This window comes from Elgaria multicarinata, chromosome 2 (genome assembly GCF_023053635.1).
Source record: "Elgaria multicarinata webbii isolate HBS135686 ecotype San Diego chromosome 2, rElgMul1.1.pri, whole genome shotgun sequence".
NCBI classification, from domain to species: domain Eukaryota; kingdom Metazoa; phylum Chordata; class Lepidosauria; order Squamata; family Anguidae; genus Elgaria; species Elgaria multicarinata.
This window is the reverse complement of record NC_086172.1, coordinates 144756073-144771518: the sequence shown is the minus strand read 5'-3', so window position 1 is coordinate 144771518 and position 15446 is coordinate 144756073. Positions and strand designations below refer to the sequence as shown.

General features: G+C 40.3%; 1 protein-coding gene across 1 annotated transcript in view; it reads right to left on the bottom strand.

The window, feature by feature from the left end:
• The window catches only part of TTC6 (tetratricopeptide repeat domain 6), a 113338-nt gene that overhangs the window by 52254 nt on the left and 45638 nt on the right, over positions 1-15446 (bottom strand). The window contains exons 8-10 of the mRNA XM_063118473.1: positions 6899-7321; positions 2967-3022; positions 2410-2872 (exon numbers count right to left, since the gene is read on the bottom strand). Coding sequence (XP_062974543.1) covers positions 2410-2872; positions 2967-3022; positions 6899-7321 — 942 coding nt within the window. The remainder of the gene's footprint in view (positions 1-2409; positions 2873-2966; positions 3023-6898; positions 7322-15446) is intronic.

Below are 15446 nucleotides of genomic sequence, written 5' to 3'. Positions count from 1 at the left end.
GCTCATTGCTATGTCTTTCAACACATAGGCCTTAGCTAGACCTCTCTTTTGTTCTTGGAGAGAGGAGGGGAGATCTCGTGTTGGGATTAATGCGAGATCTCTCCCTTGTTTACACGTAAGGCGCGACGACCTCAGGAAGAGAGGCATTGCGCCATTTTTTAAAAAGAGGACGTAGTGCACAAACACTCATGCGCTAAAGGTAAGTCTTTTTAAAATTTAATTTGGTTTCCCCACTCCCCCCCACCCTAACCCCGATGGGCACAGCACTCCTGAGGAGCGCTGTGCCCCATGCGCAGAGCAGGGTCAAGCTGCGGATACGGGCCAGACGTTCCATGGTCTCAGGCTCAGCCCGAAACTGCGGAAAAAGCAGGCCCAAAGGGGAGAGCTATATCCCGGGGCAAGGGAGGGATCATCCCTCCCTGATCCCGGGATCCCCTGTGCGTCATCTGGATGGACAGGGACGATCCCAGGGTTTGCCCCGGGATATAGCCTGGTCTAGCTAAGGCCATAGTGTCTGCTACTGATCTACATTTCCAAATAAAATCTATGTGAAGTACTTATTGAATTATGACCATGCCAAATCTTAGGAAACACATTTTAATGGTTTTTTGTTTTGTTTTACTCTTTGCTGTTATATTTTATTTATTATATTTATTATATTTCCAATAGCTTTATTATATAGCTTTTTGTGTTTATAACATTGTAAACCACCTTGAGTTTGCATTGCAGCGAGAGGAGAAATATAAACTCTAGTAAAAATAAATAGCTATCCAGGAGACATGCAAGTGGACACTGGTAACCTCCTTTAATCATCATGGGTGGTATATGAGCTTTGAGAGAGTTTTGTGGAAGAGTAGTAAGTTGATGAGATATTTTGTAAGATCAATCTGTAGAAATGTCCCTTTACCAAGTAAATGCACCAGCAATATGGTCATCCTTGGCTCTTTCAATATTTCCAACCATGACAAAAGGATTGTATCAGTCTTATATCAAGGTATTTCTGAATGTCAGCCATGAAGCCCAAACTATTAAAAGCTGCAGTTTGACTTGGTGATAAATCTTTTAAATCTGATCTATCATGTCATAAATCACAGGCATTTCATAAAACATCTGTCTACCAACAGAATGCCTTGTGAATATAAATCTTTATATTGTGAATCAAAATTATGACAGGAAGATTGAAATATATGGTGTAGACCTTATCCAAGCTTAATCTATTATACATACATGATAGCATACTTTTTGTGAGGGGTTTGATCTGATCTGCTTTCAGCTATCTGATTTTGGAAGACAACATCCTTCAGAATGTGGTAGAATTTCTCCCAGTTCTCCCATGCTCTGACACAGTATTCAGCTCTGTATGGATCACCTAAGAACCGTCAGTATGCCCAAAGCAAGTTGAAGCAGACACTATTGTGAGCATTCTCAGAAGGTGATATTTGTGAATGTGTTTGAACATGCAGCTGTGAAACTTCATTATCTCTACAGTGTGGGCTCTCCACTGATTCTTTGTTTGGGCAAAACACTATTTCTTCTAGACTTTTCTTCAATGGGTATTATAAAAATATTTGTGGTACACAAATTCTGTACTTAGTTGTTTGACAACTATGCCATGTCTATAATGCCAGCATCATAATACACTCAATAATTAGCCTTTTCATTGCTTACAAGCTTGCAGGGACCAACTCTTTAGTATATTATAAACATATGTAATGTATATGTAATGAAAATCCCTTCCATTTTCATTGCTCCATGCATGTGCTACCCTTTTTAATTCAGACATCTTAGACTTATTTTATTACACCTGAAATAAAAGAAAATAGATTAAAATGTCATTTACAGTAATGAAACTACATTCCTCATTCTGTAATAAATATCCAACATGTCTTGTACATGCCAACAATTTTATACCTTTTATGTACTGCTTTCATGCTGCTTTCATAGTGGAATATCCTGCTTGGTGTAGATGAGCTCCACATGCGTATATGAGAATGAGATAGAGGACATATGGGGTAGAATACAAGTAATTCCTACTTCAAGTAGACCCGTTGAAAAGAATGCAACTTAAGTTAGTCATGACTAACTTGTCCCATTCATTTCAATAGGTGTATTCTAGGTAGGAATTTACTTGGATTCTACCCAGTAATAGATGTGACTTAATTATCTGCTAAATAGCCAAAATTCTAGACATCTGCCCAAGATGGGGTTTTCCCTCATAAAGACACTGAAAAGTTTTTCTCTAAACAAAGAAGTAGATACAAGGCAGTATCCAGCCACCAGATTATTAGACAGATGTCCTTCCCCCCTCCTTTTAAAACCAATCTGGCACCCCTAGAAGGTCATAGCTACTCAGTACGATTAAAAAAAAATACTGGCAGGTAAAATAAGTTAATATGTATTTTAACTAACTTTTTCCAAGTCATCCATAGCTGATTTCAATTTGCCTATTTTTCTGTATATTGCTCCACGTCTACAGTAGTGAAATGCAGAACATCCTTCATTTATCAGTTGAGTTATTTTATCAATTTCAGACTGATACTGTTCAAGTTCATCTGTTTTGCCTTCCCAAAGAAGTGGATTCACCGTGTCTACTAATTCTTTTTCAGTTGTTTTCTCTTCCATGTCCTTTTTGCTTGACACTGATTTGACTTTATCTTCAGCAGTGGGAGAGTATATCTCATCGAACCATTTAATCCAGATTGTTCTGGCCCAAACATAATTATCAAAGTTGTCTGGCTTTCTACCTTGCTTTTCTGCAAATTTTTCAAAATCCATCATACAAGGGAGGCTGGGACTTCGATAACATTGAACCACATGAGATACTTTGATAGAGAATTTATTATGAGCATGAAGCTTTCCAAGAGATATAGACCTAAGTTGGGGGGGGGGGAGAAAAGCAAAATTGTAGTCACAGTTTGTCAATGTATTTGTCAGACATAGTGAGTTAAGATAGACAGGTTGCTGACCTGTAACTGAAGTTCTTCGAGTGGTCATCTGTGCATTCACACCATAGGCTCTGCGCCTGCATGGAGCAACATTGGAAAACTTTTAAAGCTGAGGCATTATGGGCAGGGAACCCTTCCCCCACGGCGCAACCGGACAACCCCAGGTGTGGAACAGGTGGTTTAGGACTCGTCTGTGTGGCTGCCACTCATGAGATTCTTGCTGGTATTGGCTGAGAGTGTTCACTACGGTGTTGTAAACACTGGCAATGTGCATGGCTGTGAGCTGTAGCTCCTTGTTGAAACACCAAGTCAAGATCTGCAATGTGAGTTCTAGAAGGAGTCAAGATCTTGTCTCCCCTTGCTTGTTCAAGTAAGCAATGGCTATGTTGTTGTCTGCCGCAACTTGCAAGAGTCCATGATGTAAGGCTCTTAATACTTTGTAAACTGCCACTAGCTCTAACCAATTGATGTGGTTGGCATGGTCAACATCAGACCAATGCCCTTGGGCATGTAGACCCTGATAGTGGGCACCCCAACCGAGGAGGAAGGCATCTGTTGTCACGATGCCCTAGATGTTGCGAGAGTAGAAGGGGACTCTCTGACCCAAAGAACTTGGCATCACCACCACACAAGGGATGCCTGGACCAAAGGTGGCAGAACCAACCTGGTACTCCTGGAATTGGCATTGATGTTGAACATTTGGAGAAACCATAACTGCAGATGTCACATTTGGAATCTAAATTGCTGCATGACAGCCACTGTCAAGGCCATGAGTCCGAGTAAGTGCTGGATATTGAATGCCCTGACATGAGCTGCTCTTTTGAGGTTGGTTGCCAGCTGCATTATTTTCTGAGCTCGATCCAGTGGAAGAAAAACCCAGTCCAATAGACTGCCAATGAATTGGATAATTTGCTGTGGGTGATTTTTCATAATTTATATGTAGGCCAAGCCAGCAGAGAAGAATGCAGGTGATATCAATGGACCTTTGCAATTGAAGCTTCGTCTTGGCGACAAGGAGCCAGTCATCGAGGTAAGGATATACCTCAACACCAGTGAACCTGAGATTTGCACAGATGATGGCCATGCATTTTGAGAACACCCTCAGTGTGGTGGAGAGCCCGAATGGAAGTGTGGTGTATTGGTAAACCATGCCTCCGACGATGAAGTGCAGATATTTGTGATGGGAGATCCATTGATGCGGACTAATTGCCTGCTTTGAGAAGAGGGAGAAAGAAGGCCAACGAGACCATTCAAAACTTCCTGACATGGAGGTAGGTATTGAGGTCGCGCAGGTCCAGAATTGGACGAAGATCTCTGTCTTTCTTCGGCACCATGAAGTACCTGGAGTAAAACCTGTTGTTGTTTGAGGTATACTTCACAGTGCCTAGAGGAGGGAAGTCTTCGGATTCCAAATGATAGCCTTTTTCTATAATAGAGAGGACCCATAGTTCGTTGGTGATAGCCCGCTAAGCTGGAAGAAAATGAGCCAGACACTCTCTGAAAAGGCTGGGACGGTCCATCAACTGAGTCTGATATGAGTCAAAACCATCCTTGGTTTGAAGGGTCATTTTTCTTTGGGAAACCCCTTCCTCTGGAAGGTGGAAATTGTCTTCTCTGCTGTGGCGGTTTCTGGCGGTACTGCTCAAGACTGCTGTTGCTGACGGTACTGATCTTGAGAGAAGGACGATAGAGGTCAAGACTACCGGCATTGTGGTGGGATGTATGGCTGCTGGAATTCCATCATCATTATTATTATTATTATTATTATTATTATTATTATTATTATTTATATAGCACCATCAATGTACATGGTGCTGTACAGAGTAAAACAGTAAATAGCAAGACCCTGCCGCATAGGCTTACATTCTAATAAAATCATAATAAAACAATAAGGAGGGGAAGAGAATGCACCAAACAGGCACAGGGTAGGGTAAAACTAGCAGTATAAAGTCAGAACAAGTCCATCTTTCTCGCCATCACCCAAGCCTTCTGGGCAGGATCTACACTATTCATTACACCGTTGTTTAAGTGCATTGTTGCGTCCTCCCTTGCTACGTTACAAAATGCAACTTGAGCCCAGTCAATCGAAATACCTTTTCTTCTATCGTTTTACCCCGGCATACTCTTCTTTAGAACGTTCTTCATTATGCTCGTACCGGCTCTGAAGTAAACCTCCTTCTTCCGGTGACTCTGAGCTAGACCTGCCGGGATAAGCCGGCAGGGAGGCGGGGCGACGCGTAGGGACGAGGGAAGCCCTGCAGCGTCTTAAAGGGGCCACGTGTGCCCCGAAAGATAAGCGGTTTTTTAAAAAAATTAAGCCTCTGTCCCCTCTTTCACCGCCCTCCCTCCCCCTCCCCCTCCCCCTCATCGCGTTGTGCCAGCTCTCCCTCCCCTAGAAAAGCCCTCACTTGTCCTAATCAGGAAGCAAAGACCATGGTCACGAGACATGACTTTGAAAGACGGCATTGAATACAACGAAAGGTTGGGGCACATTGTTAGTTTTAAAACGATTTTAACAGAAAGTGGAACGGTTTTAAAAGTCAGAAGAAACGTAACAACAACAGCATCACGTGACTGCTGACGTCAGCTCTGCCAACTTGTTACGTTTCATCTAGACAAGTGTAGACGGGCTCCTGAACAGCGTCAAGTGCGTTGTCAGTTTTATCATTAAAAAGGCCCAAACCATTAAAAGGCACGTCCTCAATCCTTGCCCATATTTCCTGGGAAAGACCTGCTGAACGAAGCCAAGCATGTCTACGCAGGGCAATGGCAGTGATGAGAGCCTTTGACTCGCAGTCAACCTCGTGCTTCAAGGTGTGAATCTGCTGGCGCAATAGTTTAAGGGCTTCATTATGGAGGCAGTGTGCAAGAGTACGTTTTATTCGAATAATAAGAGCAGAGTGCGTAGCACGCAACGAAAGTTTGGCCTGCAAAGTCCTAGCACTTTTCCTTGAGAGGCTGGTTGAGGGGATAAATAATACTCACAGTCCTCTTTTACTGAGATTTTCTCATCAGGTTTAGTATAAACTTTCATTTACACACATGGTCATCATAATCATCACGTTACATCAGCACGGATATCCAAACACCTAACAAGATGCTATTAAACACTGTGCATCTTAAATACATATTACCACTAGTACTGCACCATACTAAACTGTCCAATTAACCAATTCTCCTCTGTCCATGTCTGACACGTAGACCACGTCCTCCATGCTCCGGTTGCAATCTTGCCAAGTCCAGAAACATGATTACAAAGCTTTTAACCCCTTACAACCATTTAACCCTGTGTGTGTAAAATTTCTAATCAACACAGTTTTCTTCAGGGAGATGATCGATTAACTTTCCCATCTTTTCCCATAACAGGAGCTGATAGCCAGACATTGTGGCCTGGTAGTTGGTTACCAGTAAACCCAGACTGGCCGAAGAATAAACCCAGTGACTGAGAAGATCCAGATGCCTTCCTTCCTTGACTGTGGGTGAAGCATGTTGACGTGTGGTCTTGCCCTAGACTGCCTCTACAATAATCGAGTTTGGGGCTGGATGTTGAAAAAGGAAGGCGGCTCCCTTTTGCTGAACTTTATAAAGGCTATCCTGCCTTTTTGACGTTGGGAGCATCGATGATGATGTGTTCCAGGAATGTTTGATGGTGTCTAACAGGACTGGAATCATCGATATGGAGACAGAATAGGTTATATCCATCGATACCAAGTTGAAAACCAGGTCCTGAATGATCAGAGCAGCCTGCTGCACCACAATCCCCAGAGCTTGAGCCATATGCATAACCTGGTCTGCGAATTGTCCAAGGTCTTCCGATGGAGACAGAGCTCCCTGAGTAGCCACGTCTGCATCCGGTGATTGGATGGATGGACAGGTGGTGAAGAAGAAGCTGAGCAATAATCATTGATGTCGGAAGTCTAATGGACTGGCGGTGGAGAGATGTGATCTCGAGCCTGATGTCCAATAGAGGATTGACGGCTGGTAATCCGCAAGAGTGACTCCAGTAGTGGATCAGGTTGTATTGTTTGAGCTTGACGAGGTAGCTCCGCACGATCATCCCTCGGCTGGGACAGAAAGACATCCGTCTCTCTTGTCACCCCTTCATGTGTCTGCCAACAGTGGTACTCTATGTCATCACAGCAATGGCGATCATAAGAGTCCCAGTCTCTGCAGTCATGGTATCGGTGCTGCGGTTCATAATCATAACGTGGAGACCAATAACAGCGGCAAAAATCCGATAGCCTGTCCCATTCAAGGGAGGATCTTGATCGGTGGCGATGGCATGATGAAGGATAATTATAATCCCTGCTTGATGCTGCTGAAAACATTGACTCTGGCGAATGTCGCACTTCATGGCGCTGAGGGTCCTCTTGCTGCTGAGAAGGAGGATGAGATCGACGTGGGGTCTCTAATTTCCCCCTCGGAAGTCAAAGTGAGCGGGTCCACATAATAGCCTTACGGTGATCAGAGTGGTCCACATAATAGCCTTACGGTGATCAGAGTGATGTCTGCGAGTTTGCTTAGAAAAAGCCTGGCAAAATCAGCACTTCTCAACGTGGCCCTCACCCAAGCACAAAAGGCAAAGGGAGTGGCCATCCAACGGTGAAAGTTTACTCCTTTTACAAAAGGAGTAACATTTACAAAATGTTTTGTAACATTTTGAACATTTACAAAATGGGGCCCTTAAAGCCATACGCCTCGTCTGTATTTTTCAGGCGTCGACCGCGACCTGAAATGAGAAAAATTCTATAACAATTGTAACTCTAAATACATTAACTATATTTAGGAAGCAAAGAAACGCATAAATAATCAAGAAGAGAAGTTCCTCAACAATGTTGTCACGATGACGGTCGAAAAGAACTGAGGAGAATGGGCAGGAACCTGTCTGAGCATGCGCACAGTGCTGTGGGGGAGAGGTTCCCCACCCATAATGCCTCAGCTTTAGAAGTTTCCCGATGCTGCTCTGCGCAGACGCAGAGCCCATGGTGTGATGCACAGAGACCACGAAGAACTACTTGTTAAAAAAAATGAAAAGCAAGTTAGACATTATAACATTGTAAGAGACTATCTACTTTGTTACATATATTGGTACTTAATATTCAAGCATTAACCCAAATCAGAAAGTTCCTAACAGAGGCATAAAACAAACTAGTTCACAGATTGTACTTCAATAGGTTTATAATATTGTAGAGAGCTGTATGATTGTGCAAACTCTATGAAGAAATTGTGCAATCTAGCCCAAACAGTAGTTCTCATGGAAGTTCTGAGGCAGAAAATCCAAACGGCATCTCCCTCTGATGGTGGTTACCTTATCACCTTAATAAATTAGGAGGACCATTTAATGTTACCAAGGGTGAAGTACACATACACAGAAAATTCCATAAGGCCCAAAGCACCCTATTTCCTGTCTTCTGACCTTGGCACATCCACAGGCAGGGGAGGAGGGGGACACATTCCATATTCTCAGGCAACATGTGTGTTTTATCTAATACATACGTTACTCATGATCTGAACAGACAAAATTTGGATTTAAGTTAGAGGAAGGGTTGTATGGTAATATGAGAGGCACCAAATCCACATAATTTATTTTTATTTATTCATTATAAATAAAGCACACATAATCCCTCTCTTCTCCACTTTATCCTCACAACAACAACCCTGTGAGGTGGGTTGGGCTGAGAGTGTGTGACTGGCCCAAAGTCACCCAATGGGCTTCCATGGCTGAGTGGGGACTAGAACCCGGATCTCCCGACTCCCAGTCCAATGGTCTGTTGTGCTGCCTGAACATTGGATGAAAAAAGAAAAAACAGGGCTCTGCTGAATCCAATGGGAACCATCTGCTGTGCTAGGGATCAGACTAAACTTTATTTATTTATTTATTTATTTATTTTATGGGCTTCTTTTATGGAAGGAAATCAAGGTGGCTATCAAAACAACAAAACCCCTCATACATTATTTAAAAACACTGGAAAGATTAATACATAGGATTGTAGACATTGCCATGCCACAAGCCTCAGATACCAAGGTCATGATTTACTTTCTATCTCTTTTTCCTCTCTCATTCAGAGTTGCTAAACTTGTTTTTTCCTCTTTGACATCTCTAAAATCCATGCTGTCCTCCATGACCCTAGGATTAAATATCTTCTCCATTTTGTAGTCCCATCTCAAACTGTCCTTCCTGTGAGATATTCAGTCAATTTTGAATGTTTCTGTTAAAGTCATTCATTATCCCAATCACTATAATGATTGTCATTCAAATAGACATTTGGTGCCCTTCAATATCCCCAAATTTGCCCCAGAAATATGGTACCATATACTTGTAACACCTTCCTAGGGATGGTTGCAACTGCTCCCATCAGAATAGTGTCACTGGTTGCTGCATGATATCTGGTCTGTGTAATTTCCCAAATTTCGGAATGTGTGGAGTTTGTTAGGGTGGCATGGAATGTGTGGAGTTTGTTAGGGTGTTTTCTAGAGTTGGGGTCAGTAGTACAGGTTAAGTGTAGCACAGCAACTTGTGTATCGTGAGTAAAAGACCAATCCTAAGAAGGAGTGAAGTGGCAAATGATCCATCACACTGAAAGCCTTGCCACATCATGCCAGCCAGAACAGGAAGTAGTGCGGAGCATTTTCCTTTGATGATTTCACTGGCAGGTATTTTTTTTTAAAAAAAAAAACACCTTCCCCTCACCTCATTGCTTTCAAGGGGGAATGAACTACACCAGCTCCAGGCTGTATAGTTGAGGGGTCCAATCCTTTGTTTTCAGTGGAACAAAGAGGCTTTGGATCCAGCAAATCCAAGGCCACTCCTAAACCACACCAAATCTGCCCCTAGAACTTCCCATTTCGGAGCCTACTGCCATTGGAAACACTGTCAGTGGTAGATCTATGCACATGGAGTTTTCTTCGGGGATACTGGAGGGAGGGGGCTCTGCAATGAAGAAGCACTTCTGCCCTATCCAACCCACTTCCAGCCAGTGGATCTGCAAATTTGGATTGCTCTGTACAAGTACTTAAACAAATGTAATATTTATAAATACATTCTTTAAATGTAAATAAAAATAAAACCTTTTAATAATCCTTGGAGGTTCATTTAATTTCTCACTTATAACTCTTAATATTTGAGGGGTAACAGTTTTCCCTGATTTCAATGATTTCTTTCTGCCTCCCTTCTTTGGGAAAATGATGTATTTAATCCCAGCTTTTCGAGATTGTGCCGCAAGAGCAGTATTATCCAGAAGCTGAGGATCTTGAAAAGGTTGAGTAGGTGCTGCATTGGAAGGGTCAGAACTTTCTGTTTGCCTTTTTATTAAATCAGAATCTTTATCTGCATTAAGAACCCATTTCAGGGGGCTAGAAGAACTTTTCAGAGGGCTAGGAGAACTTTTCAGAAGGCTAGGACTAGGAGAGCTTTGCTGAATCTTCACTGGAGAAACTTTAGGCTCTGGTAATATAGCTTTAATATCTGCTGTTTCTTCATGTTTTTTCAGATCATTGATTTCTTCCATAGTGGTTTTGAAATTTGCAGAAATCTTTAAAATCCCTTTGTCTCTATATGATGACAATTCTGGTGCACTAGTTGATCTTTTAATCAAATCTACCTGCAAGAAAAATACTCTTAATTTATTTGTTGTATTTTGGGGGAATGTGCCATACAGTGATCTACATAAATACTATAAAATGTTATAAATAACATTGAGATGCATACTGATATATCATAATAAAAAGAAAATATTAGCATTTTGATATTTATTTAGTCTTAGAAACATCCCCGATCTAGAGTTCCAGATTGCTCGATCGGGGCATGATTTTACAACCTTTTAAAAAGTCATAGAGGTTTTTCTTTTTACAGATAACAAGATTACTTTCGTTGCAAACATTCCCAGTAATAAATTGTGTGTGTATCAAATAGAGATGGTTTTAATTTGGGCTTTTAATAATCAAGGGCCATAATTTGAAGGGCTTAGATAAAATAACTATATAAGATGAAAGGTATGACATCATTGCAAAAATATAGAACATCTCTATTTCAAAATGGGGTTGTTGTTTTTTGAAGTTTTAGTGACCTCTAAAAATCTTGGGAGAAAATATATTGATATGTATTTCCAAAGTGCTGTTAATTCCGCAACCAATATGCTGTGTGGTGTAAATTCGTAACCAAATAAAAATTCCTTTCTAAGTCTCATCACTTTTGGTAATACATTCAGTTAAAATTACCCTAAAAGTATCTGACTTAGGCTGAACTATGTCAGTGATGTTTGTTAATACACCCCAATAAATTCATAGGTTTTTCCCCCCTAGCTTACTAGAATTCTTTTAAAAACAAAGAAACATTACCTCAACTAGAATGCTACATAAAACTTACATTTTTGTTAATAATATAGAACTGGCCTTAATCACTTCAAAGGATTTCCATTAAGAAGTGTAACGGGAAATTTTAGAAAAGTAAGTGCCGTTTTATGTTCCTGGTACGTAGTTTGCAATCTAAGGGTATGCATCCCTTGTCATATTTACAGGTAGTCCTTCATCATTCTGGTAGTAATCTTCACAGAAAATTATTTCTGTATTATTGATACTTAATGGCATATAAATTGAGTAAGATTTATAAAACCAACATACATATTTGTTGGAGATGTAACTCTTCCACAGCAGATTACTTACACATGTGGTGGCTTCATCCTGAAATACAAAGTTTTTGTTCTCAACTAAAAAGATATATTATAGGAATGACTAATTACAGTCTACTCGTAGAACAAAAAAATGTTGCTTCAAATTTTGCAATTTATAGTAAATTATGAACATAGTTCTTCAATTTCTAATTTATTGTCTGTTGAAAAGTTATTAAGAGCAAAGAACTGGAAGAAATCTATTGTTCCAATATGTAAAGAATGAATAAGAAGAGTTTGTCAGCTAGTTTAGTTGACAAAACTAAGCTGAATGGTTAAACTGAAAAAAGGCAGACAAAGTAATGAGAAATTTGCAAGAGAATGGTAATATTTAATCAAATTTTGGAGAAGAATATTAATATAAATGTGTTTTCAATATTGTGAATCTCTCTCTCTCTCTCTCTCTCTCTCTCTCTCTCTGTTTCATTCTTAATACTTGTATTGATATTTGTAATATATTTATTGCATACCCAGCATATACACCTTTTGTTTACCTTGTTAAACATGTATGAATAATCAATTGAAATATTAAAGTTAAAAATAAACAATAGGTTGAATTCAGAGTTGCACAGAACAGAATTCCACAAGTGAAGTTTTGCTCCCACAGGTGAAAGGGGAGGAGGTGATTTTTCACTATTCCCCATCCCTCGCCTCCAATCTTCTCTCCCCCCACCCCTAATATCAGCTCCAGAGGGTTGGGGGGCGGTTTAGAAGAGTGTGAGAGATGGCACTAGGGAAAGGGGAAATTGGCCATATTCCTCACTTCCCTTCCACCCTCATGTGGAGCACCTTTCTGGAGCATTAGTTTTTGTTGGATCTAGCTGACTTCTATGAAGAGAAGTAGCCCTTCAAAACAGTAGGTCTGTATTTATTATTATTATTATTTATTTATATAGCACCATCAATGTACATGGTGTATCCAACCCCAGTAATTTTGAGTTAAACCTCTGACTTTAAAAAAAATAACTTTAAATATAAAATTCCTTATTTTCTTGCATTGCAATTGTATACATGCATACTGAAAAGAAAGTTCCATTGACGCTTACTTTCAAGTAAGTGTGCATAGGATTGCAGCCTAAATTGTACGATTTTAAAAAATGAATTCTTAATGAAAATATTGTATCACACTAAGAATAAAAGTGATGGTATGAGATAACAAGAATAGGTAAAAAAAAATTACAATACCTCTGATGTTTTACTTGCGGGAAATAAAAGTTGTGGGCAAGAACGTCTTCCATTTACTGTAATGTTCTACAAATAAAAATAAAGTGGATTTTTGTTTTAATAAGATCAACAAATTGCCCTAATACAATTTTTATCTGAAAGCTGCATTTAGACTGTGAATATGTATGAAAACTATGTTAATTTTACATTAAGTCTATGGAATTTAAAATAATTTGAGTTCTCTTTACATGAAGATAAACTGACTTTAGTGTATATATAACAGGTCCAACAATTTTCATGAGAGAGGTGTACACCATGGGTTTTCTTTCTAATTTAGATCAAATTTTCTCCAACAACTGGTTGCCAAAAGGAGACATTGTTCCACATAAACCTAGTTGTTCCTTAACAAACAACTATTTGGACATGGGGATATGTGAGTTTGGTCATATTTGTTCTGTGTAGGAATATAATTTTTACACAAATGATGTCCAGCCACCCTAATGCTGGGATGATACATACAAGTCACACAACAGTATACTAAGAAGTCGCATCTGCTGGTATGCTTCTGTCTGATTCCATTTTTTTTCAGCACTGGACTTAATTGTGCATGAAATTATAATATTGCAAGCAACCCTGTAAGTGTATATCGATGGATCTCTAGTAGACAGAAGAGCAGGCTGAACATCAATCTGTTATCTGAGAATGGGATGGTATTAGGTCACATGTAACAATATAAATGAGGAATGCCAAGTATAAGGGCCCAGCTATTTATCAGCCTACTGAAGACTCCAGTAAGCTCATGGTATCCCTATTAGCCTAAAACAAATCCAGTTATTTTTCAAGGGCAGGAATCTTTTGGTCTCATTTAAAACAACAATGCTGACTTCTTAATGACTGTCACTATGGCCATAGCTAGACGTAAGGTTTATCCCTGGATCATCCAGGGGTCAAACCTGTTCATCTAGGTGACACACAGGGGATCCAGGGCTCAGGCAGGGGCGAACGCTGGATGATCCCAGGATAAACCTTAGGTCTAGCTGTGGCCTAAGTATTAGAGATCAGCTTTGTCTCCAACGTCTTTTAAATTTGCACTGTGGAGTGGAAAGTAGTAGTGAATGATGGGCAATAGAATGAGGGGTTCAGAAATGTATGTACAAATTAAAATAGAATTGACATTTGAAGGAAATATGGGTACTGAAACTGGGCATCTGCTAGATGAGGTATTTGGCACTCCTTTTCATATCAATAGCAGGAAACATATACAGCTACACAATGGAAATAAAGATGAATGAGCACGGAACATGATTCTACAATCTTCATATGCATTAACTTGTACTGCTGGCAACATTCATAGCATAAAATATATTTTATTTTCAGATTGATCTCTTATGCTTGCTTCAATCTACCACGTCATTTATTTTCTTTATATCTGGGAACTTTACATTTGAGCACCTTGAAAATTCTCAGGCCGATACACTGCAGTGTTAAGCAACAGTTTTCTTACTATTTTATAGGCATTGCTACATGCAGTTCTTCATGATATTTCCCCCAAAATTCATGATGGTATAACTGTGACAAATGATCCCATGTCATTTGATTCTATGATAATTCTAAGACAGGGAGTAAAGGTACACAGATTAACTAGTCCTTGGTTCTTGGTCCTACTAATGAGTAGAAAGGAGTCATTGTGGTGGAACCACAGAAGACCAGCACTTATCGAGGAACTCGTGGTGCATCACAATTATTCTGGTATTCTTGCCCTAATCCATATGAGAGCCCAGCTCATGCTCGTGCCTGGATTTCTCTCCCAGGCCTAGTGGGCCTTCTGTGTAATGGCTCCTCAGTTGTATGCATTCTCTCAGCTTCTGGCTTAACTTTAGCAAAAAGACCCTCAGTCGGCCATAGCTCACTACTGCCAACTGGCTTGGCTGCCTGCAAATAACAGCGGCTAGTTCTTTTCTTCCAGCTTGTGAGAACCTATTGGGACGGGGGAAAGAGAAAGAGCCCACTAAGTGTATAAATCTCTGAGGGAGTTTTGAGAGGTAGAATGTTGCCATAGGCTGAGCTGGACAGGTGCTGTGGGGCCAGACCATTATAAAGTCTGTTTGTCCTTGCTCTTATGTGTTTTCCTGATCTTAGATAAGAGTAAGGGGTTCCCGGTGCTTTGAATATACTGACTTGCTTTCTTGCCTACTTTTGCTAAATAAATTTCTTTCCTTCCCCATTGGTATTTTCATTGCCTCTGAATATCCAAAAATAGCCATCGTCTATTGACAACACAATTGGCAAAACAGCCATAAATGGCAAGTAGCTTCTCAGGTAGAGGAGGAAGACAAAGTCATAAAAGATAAGCAACAATAACTTCTAGAAATATGAGTGTGCCTAAGGTTGTTAGTGAAATAGCAGGGGATAAAAAAAAAACCTGGGGAACAGAGAAGGCAACAATTGCCCAATGGTGACAACATTCACCTTGATGTTTTTCTAGGCCAATGGAAAGGCTGAAACAATCACGTAAAGACTGATGGGTCAATACCCATCTTTGTCATAAGAACTTACAATATAAAGCAGCCTTGTAAAGAAGTCCATAAATGTACTAGCCTGCAAAAATGTTTACTAGCCTGCTGGCAGCTGGCAGAAACATGACATTGCTATGCTGGGTGTGAAGGAGGAG